Source organism: Ornithorhynchus anatinus, chromosome 9 (assembly GCF_004115215.2).
Source record: "Ornithorhynchus anatinus isolate Pmale09 chromosome 9, mOrnAna1.pri.v4, whole genome shotgun sequence".
NCBI lineage: Eukaryota > Metazoa > Chordata > Mammalia > Monotremata > Ornithorhynchidae > Ornithorhynchus > Ornithorhynchus anatinus.
The window spans coordinates 34,936,329-34,952,662 of record NC_041736.1 but is presented as its reverse complement, the minus strand read 5'-3'; the positions used below and the strand labels follow the sequence as shown (position 1 = coordinate 34,952,662).

General features: G+C 43.4%; 1 protein-coding gene and 1 non-coding gene across 4 annotated transcripts; both read left to right on the top strand.

Moving 5' to 3' along the window:
* Positions 1 to 1,723: 1,723 nt before the first annotated feature.
* LOC114814443 lies at positions 1,724 to 1,861 on the top strand. The gene has a single exon (XR_003762241.1). It is a non-coding gene; the product is annotated as a small nucleolar RNA SNORA7 (small nucleolar RNA).
* Positions 1,862 to 3,788: 1,927 nt separating this feature from the next.
* On the top strand, positions 3,789 to 16,289 carry FAM228B (family with sequence similarity 228 member B). Of its 3 annotated transcripts, XR_003761929.2 has the most exons (8): positions 3,792 to 4,052; positions 8,097 to 8,165; positions 10,351 to 10,548; positions 11,482 to 11,556; positions 12,694 to 12,781; positions 12,898 to 12,999; positions 14,023 to 14,079; positions 16,118 to 16,289. XR_003761929.2 is itself a non-coding variant. In XM_029071620.2 (7 exons), the coding sequence occupies exons 1-6, from the start codon at positions 3,837 to 3,839 to the stop codon at positions 14,062 to 14,064; spliced, it is 702 nt and encodes a 233-aa protein (XP_028927453.1). In that variant the 5' UTR covers positions 3,789 to 3,836; the 3' UTR covers positions 14,065 to 14,079; positions 16,118 to 16,289. The 3 variants fall into 3 exon arrangements, 1 of the variants encoding a protein (XP_028927453.1); XR_003761930.2 differs by lacking the exon at positions 12,694 to 12,781 and having other exon boundaries at positions 3,789 to 4,052; positions 14,023 to 14,127; XM_029071620.2 differs by lacking the exon at positions 12,694 to 12,781 and having other exon boundaries at positions 3,789 to 4,052.
* Positions 16,290 to 16,334: the final 45 nt, after the last annotated feature.

Genomic DNA, 16,334 nt, shown 5'->3' with positions numbered 1-16,334 from the left:
TCTCCTCACATTCAAACCCCTCCTAAAATCCCACTCCCTCCAACAAGTCTTCTCCAGTTAATTTTCCCACACTCTGAGTCAAAGTATCCTCTTAAGCTCTCCCTCCTCAGATATGTTGTAAAAGCACACACTCAAGTATTCATTTTAACCATTCACGTTGTAAATATTTTTAAGTTTTTCTTCTCTATCAGAATGCAAGCTTCACCAAGGCAGGGACTGTGTAACTTTCTCTATTTTGTACTTTCCAAGTGCCTAGTACAGTGCACTCCCATTAAAAACAACTGTGGTATTTGTTAAGCGCCTACTATGTGCCGAGCACTGGGGTAGATACACACTAATCAGGTGGGACACAGTCCCTGTCCCACATGCGGCTCACAGTTTCAATCCCCATTTTACAGATAAGGGACGTGAGGCCTAGAGAAATTAAATGCCTTGCCCAAGGTTACACAACAGACTCATGGAGAATCTGGGATTAGAACCCAGGTCCTTCTGACTCCCAGGCCCATATTTTTTCCACTAGGTCACGCTGCTTGCCAAGTGGATGCTTAGTGAATGCTTCTACTACTATGCAATAGTATTACCTAGTACAAATGCTTAGTACAATGCTCTATACACAGAATGTGCTCAATCAATACCATTGATTGATTGATTGATTACTGCAGCCTGGGCCTGCCTCAAAGGAAAAGAAAAAAAATTAGCATTCCTCTCAGTTTCAGAGCTGGTGGCTCTCACTGTTACTTTTGGCTTATTTTCATCTCTGGCTTCACCCCAGAGAGGTGATTAAGAAAGGTGCTTTCTGCTGGAAATGATTGGTGAGGGAGAGGGGAGAGAATAAGAGGTTGGTAGCTTTGATTCTTAACATTAGCTGCCCCACCAGGAATATCCATCGAAAATGACTCACTCAGACTGGTTATAAAGTGACTTTGCAATGTCAGTAGTCAGCTGGGTCTTCAAGGACTATTAATTTCATAATTAACTTCCTGATGGAATAGGATTCCCAGAAATCTTTCCACCAGTCAGCAACAAAACAATTGTCTTAAAAAGTTGAAGCGATCAAGCAGCTCAAAGTCACATGAGATGCTGAGACAGACGTCAGAATCAGACGAAGGATTTGTTTTTCAACAGTGTGATGCATCAGACTGTATCTCCCTGTTCGTCTCTCCTTCATTGGAATATTCCAATCACCTTCACCCTGTCTCTACAGGTGCCTTGTCTCTGAACTTATTTATGGGTCCATTTTGGCCAAGGATAGTGGAGATCTTGTTTGTCCACTTTGGGCATTTGGGCAGTGGGTGGGGGAGTGTCCTATATATTCCATCAATATGGGTGACTGGGTTTCACTGGAGGTGAAAGAAAGTTCTAGGAGTACAAGGACCTTACGTGATTCAATCATTTGCTTTGACTGAGCACATACTGTGTGGAGAGCACTGTATTAAGCACTTGGTAGACTAAAATAGTAGTAGTAGAGAAGCAGCGTGGCTCAGTGGCAAGAGCCTGGGCTTGGGAGTCAGAGCTCATGAGTTCGAATTCCGGCTCCGCCACCTGTCAGATGGGTGACTGTGGGCAAGTCATTTCACTTCTCTGTGCCTCAGTTACCTCATCTGTAAAATGGGGATCAACTGTGAGCCTCACATGGGACAATGTGATTACCCTGTATCTCCCCCAGCTCTTAGAACAGTGCTCGGCACATAGTAAGTGCTTAACAAATACCAACATTACAATATCCCTCTCAGGGTTGCACCTGGAGAGTTTCCAGTACTCTACCAGTCTCTGCTATGGGAGGGAGAATCAAGCAGAGGCCTACCCATTCCATTCCTAGCTTGGGCAGTGGCTAGCGAATGGAAGGCAACCTGCTACAAGTCAAAACTCACCCATGCTGGGCAGCGGCAGCCTGGAAGAGAGTAGAGGGTGGAGACTCGAGTTTACTGCTTGGAAGGCAGCAATGGTAAACCACTTCTGTATGTTTACCAAGAAAACTCTATGGATACACTACCAGAACATTGCAGATGAGAGTGTGTCCATGGTGTCGCTATGGGTCAGAACCGACTCAACGGCTTAAGACAAGAGTACAATAGAGTTGTAAACGTTATTCCTGCTCTTAAAGAGCTTACAATCAAATAAAGAAAACTAACAATAAAATAAATTTCAGGTAGGAGGAATCCATTAGTTATTTACTGAGTTCTTACTTTGTGCAGAGCACTGTATTGGGAGCAATAGAATATAAAGATATGTATATGAGAGCATCAGGAAGGGATGAGTAGCCAAGTGCTTAGATGACATGGAAGTGCTGAAGTAACACTTGTGGGGATATAGGTCAGGGAAGGCAACAAGGTCTAGTGGTTAAAGCATGGGCTTGGGAGTCAAAAGGACCTGGATTCTACTCCTGGCTCTGCCACTTGTCTGCTGTGTGACCCTGGACAAGACACTTCACTTCTCTGGGCTTCAGATCCCTCACCAGTAAAATGGGGATTAAACTGTGAGCTTCATGGGGACAGGAACTGTGTCCAACCAGATTACCTTGTATTCTACCCCAGTGCCTGGCACATAGAGAGCATTTAGTAAATGCTATTAAAAAAAGACATTTCAGAAGGACCTCAAAGATAGGGAGAGCAATGGTCTGACAGATATGAAGTGGAAGTCCCAGCCGTGAAAAAGAAGTTGGCATCAAGAGAGGCAAGAATGAGGCACATTAATAATAATAATGATGTTGGTATTTGTTAAGCACTTACTATGTGCAGAGCACTGTTCTAAGCACTGGGGTAGACACAGGGGAATCAGGTTGTCCAACGTGGGGCTCACAGTCTTAATCCCCATTTTACGGATGAGGGAACTGAGGCACAGAGAAGTTAAGTGACTTGCCCACAGTCACACAGCTGACAAGTGGCAGAGCTGGGATTCGAACTCATGAGCCCTGATTCCAGGGCCCGTGCTCTTTCCACTGTGCCACGCTGCTTCTCATTAGGCAGGTTAGCTTGAGAGAATTGAAGTGTATGAGCTGGGATGTGGTGGGAGAGGAATGTGGTTGGGCAGGAAGTGAGAGCTGATTGAGTGCCTTCAAGCCAATGGTCAGGAGTTTCGTTTTGAATTGGACAAGGATGAACAGCCTTAGTGGTTTTAGAGGAGCGGGGGAGATGTGCTCAGTGCACTTGCGTTTAGAGGGATTCTGATTAGCCACTACATCAGAGTTGCGGAAGTGAGAGCAGATAAATAGTACTTGAAAGAGTGAGAACCATTTTGAGGGCTTTGGATGGCCAGGCCAGCTTCGTCCTCTAGACTATGAGCTCATTGTGGGCAGGGATTGTCTCTCTTTATTGCCGTATTGTACTTTCCCAAGCGCCTAGTACCATGCTCTGCACATGGTAAGCACTCAGTAAATACAATTAAATGAATGATGATGATGATGATGATGGTATTTGTTAAGTGCTTACTCTGTGCCAAGCACTGTTCTAAGCGCTGGGGTAGATATAAGGTAATTAGCTTGTCCCAATGGGGCTCACAGTCTTAATCCCCATTTTACAGATGAGGTAACTGTGGCACAGAGAAGTTAAGTGATTTGCCCAAAGTCACACAGCTAATAAGTGGCAGAGCCGGGATTAGAGCCCCCAACCTCTGACTCCTAAACCTGGGCTCTTTCCACTAAGCCACACTGCTTTTCTATGAATCCAACCTGCCTTTCATAGGTACTGGTCAAAGTAAGCTACCCCTTTCTGTTACCTTGGTGATGTAATAATCCCTTGCTGAGGTCTGGGAGGGCACCACTATGACGGTGGAATCCAGGTGGCTAGCTCATACCACTTGAACCCCTGCCCTGGGCTTCTTCCCCTACTAGGCTTCTCATGCCTCCACCAGCCAGAGTCCACCCATCAGGAGGTCTCAAAACCAATGGACGCCCACCCAGACCTCAGAACATTATTCCCAGCAGTGGGAAAGAGGTGATCCTTCCTGATCTGGTGTCCGCTCCACCCCCAACCCCTGCGCCATCATCTGCAAGCTGGAGAGCACTCGGGTCCTCATCCAGATCTCAGAGCAATGTCATTGGCAGCCAGAAAGAGGTAGGCCTTCCCAACTCCCAACCCTCATCCACTCCTCCACTCCCACTTCCTGTAATTTCTTGGCAACGTAGAATGGGCCTCCATTTCCAAGGTCCCTGTCATCCTCCTGAGAGTAGTCATTTACAAGACTATTCTAGAAATTGAGACATTCTGGACATCTCATACAGGATTCGGTACATGTCCAGATCATCTTGGAGAATTGTTTCTGAATCTTTAAATCCACAAGCAGTGTGGTGCAGTGGATAGAGCACAGCCTGGGAGTCAGAAAGCTGTGGGTTCAAATTACAGCTCTGCCACTTGTCTGCTATGTGACCTTGTCACTTCACTTCTCTGGGCCTCAGTTACCTCATCTGTCAAATGGGGATTAAGACTGGGAGTCCCATGTAAGACCTGGACTGTGTCCAACCTGCTATCGAGTCGTCTCCAGCCCACAGCGACTCCGTGGACATGTCTCTCCCACAACGCCCCACCTCCATCTGCAGTTGGTCTGGGACCATAACCGTAGCATTTTCTTGGTCAAAATACAGAAGTGGTTTACCACTGTCTTCTTCCATGCGGTAAACCTTAGTTTCTGCCCTTGACCCTCTCTCTTGTTGCTGCTGCCCAGCAAGGGTGAGTTTTGACTTGTAGCAGGTTGCCTTCCACTCACTAGCCACTGCCCAAGCTAAGAATGGAATGGGTATATCTCTGCTTGACTCTTCCTCCTATAGCCGAGACTGGTAGAGTACTGGAAACCCACCCGGGGTGATCCTGAGAAAGGGTCCCGCATATAGTAAGTGCTTAAAGAATACCATTAAAAGAAAAATAGAACTGTTTTGTTGTGTGTTAGGCATGTTCAGAACCAAGAGATGAGTCTGAGAGATAATCCCTCTGCTGATTAGAGGAATAGAATGACCCTTAGCCAAGATCATCATCGCGTGATATTATGACATCACCACAATTCTACTGAAGGAATAATCACCCAGCAGATGGTGAGGAAATGCAATTTGTTACTTCAGGAAGTTGTTCGGCTAGTACTAGTGCATTCGTCAGGGCTTGGGTATATTAATGATTTTCTAGAGAAAAGGGTAGGAGTATCTGATAAAGTATTAGACTGGTTGTCAGGGAGGAAACAAGCAAACAACTTCTCTAAGCATCATGCTAGAGATGAAAAATATTAAAATAATAGTAGCACTGGTAGCAGCAGCAATAGCAGTGGAAGGAATAGTAATAATAATAAGGTTGGTATTTGTTCAGTGATTACTCTGTGCCAAGCACTCTTCTAAGCGCTGGGGTAGATACAAGGTAATCAAGTGGTCCTGTGTGGGGCTCCCAGTCTTCATCTCCATTTTGCAGATGAGGAAACTGAGGCCCAGAGAAGTGAAGCGACTTGCCCAAGGTCACACAGCTGACAAGTGGCAGAGCCGGGATTAGAGCCCACGACCTCTGACTCCCAAGCCTGTGCTCTTCCCACTAAGTCATGCTGCTTCTACTATAATAGCAGCAATATCAGTAGTATTTGTAGTAATATAATAATAGCAATAGCAGTTGTCGAGCAACCCCTAGTGACAATGCCATACGCTTAAACATTTAAAAAGTCCAATACAAGTAACAGATACATTCTGTGCTCATAATGAGTTTACACAGGGAAGAAGGATAATAAAGCGTTTACAAGCTTAAGAGTATCCTTACCCAGAATCAGGTCTCTTACGTTCTCATGTCCCACTTTCCCCTCTTCTTTTCATAGTCATCCTAGTCATATGGGAATTATCTCTTTATGGGTGGGTGATGATGCTGAAACAAGTGAAAAAGACCTGAACTCTCATGAGATTGAAAAGCTAAATAGCAATAATCAACTTCAGCACGGTAAATGTGCCAAACATCTCATAATCGTTACATTTCACTTCCCAGAGAGAAGAGAGGCAATAAATGCCTAAAAAATAGCATTTATAGATAGATATGTAGATGTAACCATCATATCAGAGTTGAAGTTCACCTGTGAGTGAGTGGTTGAAAAGGTCAATGTGAGATCTACAATCTCTTTGGAGGGCCTGATATCATTCAGCAAGTGCTTGGGAGAGCACAGTAGAATAAGTAGAAATGATTCCCTCTTTTGAGGACTTCATAATCTAGTGGGGACACAGACAATAAAATAAGTTACAGATGCAAGAATGTAGTAGTGTCTTGTCTTGTGCCATGGAGTTATCTCCAATCCATAGCGACTCCATGGACATATCTCTCTCAGGATGCCCCACCTCCATCTGGAATCATTGTGGTAGTGTATCCATAGAATTTTCTTGGTAAAATACCAGAAGTGGTTTATCAATGCCTCTTTCCATGCAGTAAACTTGAGTCTCCACCCTCGATTCTTTCCCATGCGTCCGCTGCCCAGCATAGATGAGTTTTGACTTGTAGCAGATTGCCTTCCCCAAGCTAGGAATGGAATAGGTATGTCTCTGCTTGACTCTCCCTTCCATAACTGAGACTGGTAGAGTACTGGAAACTTTCCAGGTGAGATCCTGAGAGGGATATAGTAGTGTATAAAGGAAAATAGATAAGGACTATGGAGGAGTTGAGTAATAATAATAATAATTGTGGTATTTGTTAAGCGCTTACTATGTGCCAGGCACTGTAGTAAGCGCGGGGGTGGATACGAGCAAATCGGGTTGGACACAGTCTCTACCCCACATGGGACTCACAGCCTCAATCTTCATTTTATAGATGAGGTAAATGAGGCACAGAGAAGTAAACTGACTCACCCTAGGTCACACAGCAAACAAGTGGTGGAGCGGGGACTAGAATCCATGAGCTTCTGATTCTCAGGCCCGTGCTCTGTCCACTACACCATGCTGCTTTTGCTTAGGGAGTCATGGAAGTGTAGAGGTGGCAGTTGAGGATGTAAAGTGGGGAGATTAGAAATCAATCAGGGAAGGCCTCCTGGAGGAGATATTTCCAAAGGACTCTGAAGATGGAAAGAGCAATGGTCTGTTTGGATGTGAAGGGAGAGCAAGAGGTCAGCAGTAGTGGGGCTGGGAGGGGGATGAATAAAGGAAGCCAACGATGAGGCCCGGGAACACAATCAGTTCTCCAGCACTGAGGCAATGCCCACAGCAACTCAGGAGAATGAACGGCATCAATCTACATGCAGGTAAACTGAACTAAAGCAGGGAAACTGAAAGGAAGCACATCAGGGAAGACAAGAAGGCAGATGGAGTGATTGAAAAACTTAGTGAGGCACAAGCTCGAACAATGTGAAATAGTAGAGGACTGCTGGGAAACCACTGAGGCGGAAATACTAGCCAGGCAGGCAACAAATTATTGTGGTATTGTGAAGGCCAGGATACCAGAAGGCAATCTCTAAAAAGGAGACTTTTGTGGTTAAAGGCATCAACATGTGGAGAAACAGCTTTTATACCCACCATACAGAAGGGAGAATCTGACGCATATCTTCAGTCACCTCCACAAGCATAGATAAAATCTTGCCACCTAATAGCACTGCTTTTGAAAATGAAGGAAGATGTGTCTTCTGTCTTTGTGACTTTTTATTGTGGACTGCGGCTGGAGAAATGGGGGCTGGTTAGATTGACTTGGGTGAAATAGTTTTATAATACAGGCACTTTGGAAATCTCAATTTCATTTGCTTTGCAAAGAGCTGGTTAGTTTGCAACTAGTTTCTTCTGCTTTTCAGCTAGAGGCTTGAACCCATTGAGTCTGGCTATAGTTCTTGCATTTCCGCCCCACCTCCAGGTGTAGTTTTATTGCTGGTGGAGGAATTACAAATGATAAAAATAACAGCTAGGATGTTTTTTGTCTGGCCTTGTGTATAAAAATCAGCCCAGCCCAGAGCAAAAGTGAATGGCTGGACTTGAGAAGAGAAGCAAAGGCAGAAAACTATATGGCAAAGCCTCCTCCACTGAATCTTAGAAGAGCTTTCCTTGGGTAAAAGTTATTTCCTAAGCCCTGAATTTTCCATGTTCTAATCAAGGTCGGTGAATTCAGAGAGAATTTTAATGATTTCATTTCTCCAGTATTTTAACTTCTCAATATTTAATTCTTTTGCCTTAGGTATTAGGACCGGATTCTGTGGATACTGCTGTGCAGTCTTTCTTATACAGAGAAAATTATATTTGGAAGGTAAGAATTCCTTACTGCACCCAGAATAATATTTATATTTATTGAGCACTCTGTACCTCAATTTCCTCATCTATAAAATAGACATTAAATACTTGGGTCCAATCTGATTATCCTGTACTCACCACAGTGCTTGGCACATAGAGAAGCAGCATGGCCTAGTGGATAGAGTATGGGCCTGGGAGTCAGAAGGACCTGAGTTCTAATCCTGGCTCTTCCACTTGTCTGCTGTGTTACCTTGGACTAATCACTTAACTTCTCTATGCCTCAGTTACCTCAACTGGAAAATGGGGGTTGAGACTGTGAGCTCCATGTAGCACATGGACTATGTCCAACCTCATTATCTTGTGTCTACCCCAGAGCTTACTTAATGCAGTGCCTTGCACAAATACCCTAAAAAATATAGTAAGCACTTAACAAGTACCACATTCTTTTCTTACTAATACTGAGTTCAGGATACTGGCTGGACATCCAGGTAGAGATGTCTTAAAGACAGGAGAAAATGTGAGATTGTAGAGCAGGCCTGGGGTTGTCAATTTCGGAAAGGCCAGCCAAAGGGGTCATTAAGATCATTTTGATGGCTGTTTCCATCTAGTGTCAGTGATACGCAAGGTAGGTTAGCTCAGTTAGCCTCATCAAAAGTGCCACTAAGAATGGGCCAGTTCAGCTGGAATTTCCATCTTCCATCACTCCCACAGGATCACTGCTGCCTCAGCATGGTCTGGGGTGTCTGGGAAAGTAAATGTTCTGGTGTTTTTCCCTTTATCTCCCTTCCTCTTATTCTTCGCTCTCTCTTTGTCCCCTCGCCTTATTTTTATTTTCTCCTCTTACTTTCTCCTGGCCCTTCTCCTCCCTCTTCTTGCTCTTCAACTGCTCATTTCCTAGAATCCAAGATGCAGCCTAGCCGAGTGGAAAAAGCATGGGGTTTAGAGTTTGAGGACCTGGGTTTTAATCCTGGGTCTGCTGGATTCCTCTCTGTGCCTCTGTGACTCTGAGCCTAGTTTCCTCATCTGAAAAATAAAGATTCAATAACTGTTCTCCCTCCTAGTTAGGCCATGAGTCCCATATGGGACCTGATTATCCTGTATCGACTCCAACACTTAGTACAGTGTCTGGCACATAGTAAGCCTTTATAAAAATACCATAATTATTATTATTCTCTCCCTACTCTGTGCTCTTTCTCCCTCTATCCCTTTCTCAGTCTCTTTTTTTCTCTCTCTTTGTTGCTGGTCACCTCCATCCTTTCTGCCTCCTTAAGCTCCTCTCCTTTTTACTGACTCCTGTCACTTTATCCATTAATTCTGCTTATCCTTCGCATTGTGACCCTGCTCTCCCTATGTCCACTCTGAATTTGGCTGTGTACCCCTTAAGCACATTGATATTGACCCCAGCCCCACAATGCATATGCAAACATTCTTATACTCTACTATTTCCCCTATGTTAACATTTGACTCCCCCTCTAGACTGTAACCTCCTTGTGGGCAGGGAATGTCTCTATCAACTCTGCTGCACTGTACTTTCCCAACTGCTTAGTACAGCCCTTTGCACAAAGTAAGTGTTCAATAAATACCACTGATTGACTGAATGACTGTTTTCCGGCTTTCATCCTCTTCCTGGTCCTGTTTTCTCCCTATCTTCCTTTAAGCCCTTTGCTCAAGTCTCCCTGGATCCCCCTTTATGATAGTTGTTAAGCACTTACTATGTGCCCGGCACTATATTAAGTGTTAGGGTAGATTCAAGCTGAGCAGGCTGAGCACTGTCCACATCCCACTTGGGGCTCATAGTCTTAATCCCCATTTCAGATGAGGTAACTGAGGCACAAAGAAGTAAAGCAACTTGCTCAAGGTCACACACCAGACAAGTGGTAGAGCCAGGATAAGAACTCAGGTCTCTCTGACTACCAGGCCAATGCTCTATCCTCAATGCCATGGTGTTTCCCTACACACTTAACAACTACCATACAAAAATACAAATTGGAATATCATAAGTTGAAAGGGATCCCAAGAGAGCTTCCCAGTTCTATAAAAAGTCAATCAGTTGGAATCTCCAGAATCTTCCAAACAAAGTCTTAGCTTCTGAGACTAGACAAGGTGGATTTAATACTACTATTACGTGCCATAGTAGAAGATTTTTCACTGTGCTTTCTGGGGGAAAATCTGTGGATCATTGATTTTCTCTGTTTCTCTAGGAACTGGACAAGTATTTGCAGCATCAGGAGTTGTTGAATTTGAGAAGACAGGAATTGCTGCATAAGCAATGGTTTGAGAGTGTTTCTAGACCTCTGCTCAGTGCAGTTTCACAGAAAATCGAGAGCCAGTCATCAAGAGATATTGAGAGAAGACGACAAGTTCAGTTAGCAGAATATTTAAAATATCAAAAGGAAAAGGTACTAAGACCAATTAATTCCATGGTACTCAGGAATTTTTTTTAAGGACATTGCTTTAATCTCTGAAATCTGGTAATCTCTGCAAACATCCTTTAAACCAGGGTGACCTTGGATTTGGGTTATTTTGGAGATCATTTCCACTCTATGATCAGCCTCAGTAGTTAAGATTTACCAAAATGTTCTGCTTCTGAATCTAAGAGTTGGGTCTGGAGACAGAATATTCTTGTTGGAGAACCTTTAAGAATGCATCATATTCAGTCTTGAAGTTAAGCTAAATTCCTCCAGGGACTTCACCACTAGGCCTGCCAGCTCTCAAGATTTCATGGAGAGTGGAAAACTTTATTGGGGATGTGGGCAGAGCAGGAGGATGGGTGGGAAACATTAGCGATTTAAAAAAAAAACACATTTTTATTGGCAATAAACATAGCATCAATGCCCAGATCTCTGAAAGCCCAATTATATCATATTACTAGTAGGTAGCTTTCATCATAGAGAGAATGCTTCTCTTGTTACTTGACTAGACCGTCCTTACTCACTGCAGGGTAAATTCTGTCCTCGGTTCATTCTTAAATTTTCCTTCAGTTTCACTGAGAAGCATGGTATGGTAACATAAGTAGTAGCCAAGAACTCATCCTGGCTCTGGCACCTGCTTGCTGTAAGACCTAGGACAAGTCACTTCTCTGGGCCTCAGGTTTCTTATCTGTAAAATGGGGATTCAATATCTGTTCTCCCTCCCCCTTTAGACTGTGATCCCCACGTGGGATAGGGACTGTATCTGATCTGATTTTATTGCATCTACCCCAGTACTTAGCACATAGTACATGTTTAACAAATACCACTGTTATTATTATTATTATTATTATCTGGAGGCTCTCCAAGATTTAACCCTCTTGCCAACTGCTTTTATATGTTGTTGCCTATTCTTTCCTCTAGGGCACTCTGTTTTTGGAACAATATGATCCTGAAGAGTATGATCCATTTCAACATAAAAAACTGGGTCAACTGGAGGTGATTTAGTCACTAAGGGTTTGCATTAGATCTTAGAAGCTCATGGATTACCCCAAAACCTAGAATCTCAAACAGACACCCAGTGGGCTCTCTATCTGCCTCATCTTGCTGACTCTCCACATTTGAGCGATCAGGAGTGAAGCATCAATGAATATGAAAATTACCATAATTGGGTCACAATTTAAAAACGAGTCAGTGACACACATTTTGGAATCATTTTCATTAAGTCATCAAGATAAATTGCCCACCTGTCAAACAGGTTTAGAGGACTCGAGAAAATTCCTCTTTAATTCTAGTCACAGTTTTAGGGGAGATTCAATTTTGGAAACAGCTGGCCTCTGAATTGACAGAGTGATAACTGCACTCCTAGACTACAAGAGCAATCTTAAAGGCTATTCTTTTTTAATTGATTAGTGAGGATTTTCCCGCTTCCTCATCCAAGAATGAGGTGTCATTATTCCAAGAATCCCTGATGACAAAGGCTCTTAAAATGGACTTTCTGTGACAGGTTACTGGCTCCCTGACATTTTGAACAGCAGTTTTACAGAAATCGATCAATCGATGGTATTTGTCGAGTGCTTACTATGGGCACAGCACTGTACTAAGCACTTGGGAGAGTACAATACCACAGAATCAGCAGGCATGTTCCCTGCCCAGTCAACCAATCAGTCAAATGAAATTCACTGAGAGTTTACTGTATGCAATGTACTGTACTAAGCACTTAGAGAGTACAATATAACAATACAACAAATATATTCCCTGCCCAGAATGATCTTACAGTCTAGAGGGGTAGAATGTCTCTGAGAAACAGTCTCCCCACTGTCACTGAATAAAGGGCAAAGGGACCCATTGAGAGCAGAAAGCCATTTTAGTTAAGATTTACTTTGATATCCTGGGCTGGATTTCTAGGATCAGCAAACCCGGTCAGCCTCTTTGCCTTCTGAGACATCCATGAGTCTGCTAAAACCTGAAATTAGTTTAAACTTGGGTCCATGTTTGAGAGCAACCTTAAATTATACGCACGGGTGTACCGAATTGTGTGAATGTTGTAAGCCAATTTGAGAAACCTAGGATTGACATTGCAGCCAAACCCCTTTCAGTTTAGAGGCCCCTGGACCACAATTGCCTTTCTCCTAGGTTAAAATCCCACACTTGCGGGATCCTTTGAATCAAGCGGCAGAGGACAGACTTGAGGAGGATAGAACCCTACTGCAATGTCAGACAGGTACTCTGCTTTAAATTCCCTCCATTATGGGAAAAGACTACAATCAGGGCATTTTAGCTCCTGGCAAAGAGCAGATGTAGCCTCCTTTGAGGACTTCTCACACTGACTTCTTCCAGGAAAGTTGTATACGGTTCAAGAGTACAAAGACATCGTTGAAGCTAGGAGGAGATTACGGAGGTTGCAGTGGCAGCGGTGGTGGTGAAAACAGATCGGGACAGGTATGAAAAAGACAGAATATCACCCTTTCTTTACCCCCACCTCAAAAACTTTCACCCCTCAAGAGTGATTATTATTTTGAACTCTCAAAAGCGATTACAGGTCTCTGCACAAAGTAAGTGCTCAATAAATACTATTGAATGATGAATGAATGAGTGATGTATAAGAGTTTGATCTCGTGGTTTCCTCGGGATGGGAAATGGCACTGCCATTTCACTCTACAGATCCCTATTATCATTAAAGACGCATCATAATCATTTGTTCAAAAGGCTAGGCCTCAGTGATGTTGCTGGCCAGACAATTATGTGTGAAGTGGTCTTATTCGGCTAACTATGAGCAGAGGGAATATTCCCTCATGTCTCTGCTGTGGGTACCTGGTTGTGTTGGAATTCAGTCAATAAATCAATAGTATTTATTGATTGGTTTTTCCGTGCAGAGCACTGTACTAAGTGCTTGGGAAAGTGCAATCCCTGCCTTCAAGGAGCTTACAGTCTACTGACTGCAGGGAAGCTATTTCCAGCAGACACACTGCTGACCTGGCAAACATGGCAGTAATAAGCAAATAGCAGCATGGACTAATTGATTCAGAAGGACCTGGGTTCTAATCCTGGCTCCTGCCACTTGTTTGCTGTGTCCCCTTGGGCCAATTGCTTCACTTCTCTGCACCTCAATTACCTCCTCTGTAAAATGGGGATCGAGGTTGTGAGCCCCATGTGGGATAGGGACTGTGTCCAACCCAATTTGCTTGTATCTACCTCAGTGCTTAGTATAGTGTGTGGTACATAGTAAGTGCTTTACAAATACCACAATTGTTATTATTGTTATTATTATTACTTATCCGCCTGAGAGTCAGGTTGGGAGAATGGAAGATGTCTGACAGTCAAGGAGGAGTAGAGTGTTAGCAGTGCTCCCACGCTGCCAGCTTTAGAAAGAATGACTGAGAATAATCCATTTTTGACTTTTAAACTGGAAAATGCAGCAACTATTTGTCTTGGCCGCTTCTGATCACTTCTGTCTTCATTCAGTCTTTACATCAAGGTCAACATCCCCTGAGAAGCCGACCCTAAACCACAAGGGAAAAGGTACGCTCCATCCACCACCTGCCTCTGGTTCCTGCTACACAGTGAATGGTAATGGTCATTGGTAATCCGCCTGGATTACCATTAAGCATTGTACTAAGCACTTGGGAGAGCACACTATAATAAAAGATACATTGTCTGACCACAGTGATCTTACAGTCTAGAGAAGAGAGACAGATAGGGTTCCAGGGAGCCAGAACTCCTGTCATCCTGAAAGGCAACCAACAACAATAATAATAATAATAATGTTGGTATTTGTTAAGCGCTTACTATGTGCAGAGCACTGTTCTAAGCGCTGGGGTAGACACGGGAATCAGGTTGTCCCACGTCGGGCTCACAGTCTTAATCCACATTTTACAGTTGAGGTAACTGAGGCGCAGAGAAGTTAAGTGACTTGCCCACAGTCACACAGCTGACAAGTGGCAGAGCTGGGATTCGAATTCATGATCTCTGACTCCAAAGCCCGTGCTCTTTCCACTGAGCCAGCGATAATCCACTGCACTTCCAGTTCCTAAATAGCATGGAACATAGTCAAATGCAACTAATTTCATGTATTTCTGTTTGGAGAAAAAGTGGAAAGAATGTGGGTCTGGGAGTCAGAGGATCTGGGTTCTAATCCCGGCTCTGCCAAGTGCTTGCTGGGTGATCCTGGGCAAGTCATTTAACTTCTCCATTACTCAGTTCTCCTATTCTCCCCCCTACTTAGCCTGTGAGCTCCATGCAGGACAGGGACTGTGTCCAACCTAATTTGCTTGTATCTAACCCAATGCTTAGTACAGTATTTGACACATAGTAAGCTTTAGACTGCAAGCTTATTGTGGGCAAGGAATGTGTCTTATATTGGGAATGCGTCTGTTATATTGTTATAATGTAATATTATTATGACATTTGTTAAATTCTTACTATGCCAGGCACTGTACTAAACGCTGGGGTGGATACAAGCAAATCGAGTTGAACACAGTCCCTGTCCTGCGTAGAGCTCACACTCTTAATCCCCATTTTACAGATGAGGGAAGAGAGGCCCAGAGAATAATAATAATAATAATAATTATTATGGTATTTGTCAATCACTTACTATGTGCTAGGCACTGTTCTAAGCACTGAAGTAGATACAAGAAAATTGGTTTGGACATAATCCCTGCCCCACGTGGGGCTCACAGTCTCAATCCCCATTTTATAGATGAGGTAACTGAGGCACAAAGAAGTGAAGTGACTTGCCCATGGTCATTCAGCAGACAAGTGGCAGAGCCAGGATTAGAACCCATGACCTTCTGACTCCCAGGCCCGTGCTCTATCCACTACGTCATGTAGTATTTGTTAAGCACTTACTACGTACCAGGCATTGTATTAAGCACTGGGGTAGCAACTAGATAATCAGGTTGGACACAGGCCATATCCCACACGGGGCTCACAGTCTGAGTTCCCATTCACAGATGAGGTAACTGAGGCACAGAGAAGTTTAGTGACTTGCCCAAGGTCACACAGCAGTCAAGTGGAAGAGCAGAGATTAAAACCCAAGTCCTTCTCACTCTCAGGCCTGTGCTCTATCCACTAGATTAAGCTGCTTCTCATATAAAATTTGTTCTGAATTCCCAAATAGAATGATGGTTCTTTAAGGCAAGGACATAGCTTTTAATTCCCCTGAAATCCCCACAACAGTTAATAGTTAACAGTTAATAGACAAGCAAAACTTTAAAGGGTAGTTCATTTTTCTTCAGAGTGGACAACCACTGTTAAAAACTGAAAAGTCCTCATTCTGCATTTATCAGTCAACCAATCATATTTATTGAGCATTTACTGTATGCAGGGCATTGTACTAAGCCCTTGGAAGAGCACAATATAACAGACACATTCCCTGCCCACAACAAGCTCACAGTCTAGGGGGGAGATTGATATTAATATAAGTGAATTAATTAATTACAGATATGCACATAAGTGCTACGGGGAATATCCACTTGTCATATGCATATTTTTCTGCATATTTTATGTTTTTGACATAATGTACTGAAATACTCCCAAACGGCTCATTATGTCTTTACAGCCTCAGGAAAACCATAGGTGAATATTTAGGAGAGAGCCAAGATTCCTGTCAAAAGCTAGAAGAGTTTATTTGAAGAGAAAAACATATAGGAAAGGAAGAAAGGATAATACCGCAAACCCATCTGGTTTTAGATTAAAAACCTGGATCATTAAAATGTGTTCTGGCAACCAAAGGTGTATAGACATCTGCTGTGAATTATTTTTTAAAAATGAAAAGC

Excerpts from the sequence above, each read along its gene's own strand:
- FAM228B (XM_029071620.2), top strand. The coding sequence starts at position 3,837 with ATGCCTCCACCAGCCAGAGTCCACCCATCAGGAGGTCTCAAAACCAAT. Across the intron at positions 8,166-10,350 it reads GAGAAAATTATATTTGGAAG|GAACTGGACAAGTATTTGCA; the intron begins GTAAGAATTCCT and ends CTGTTTCTCTAG. Across the intron at positions 10,549-11,481 it reads TAAAATATCAAAAGGAAAAG|GGCACTCTGTTTTTGGAACA; the intron begins GTACTAAGACCA and ends TCTTTCCTCTAG.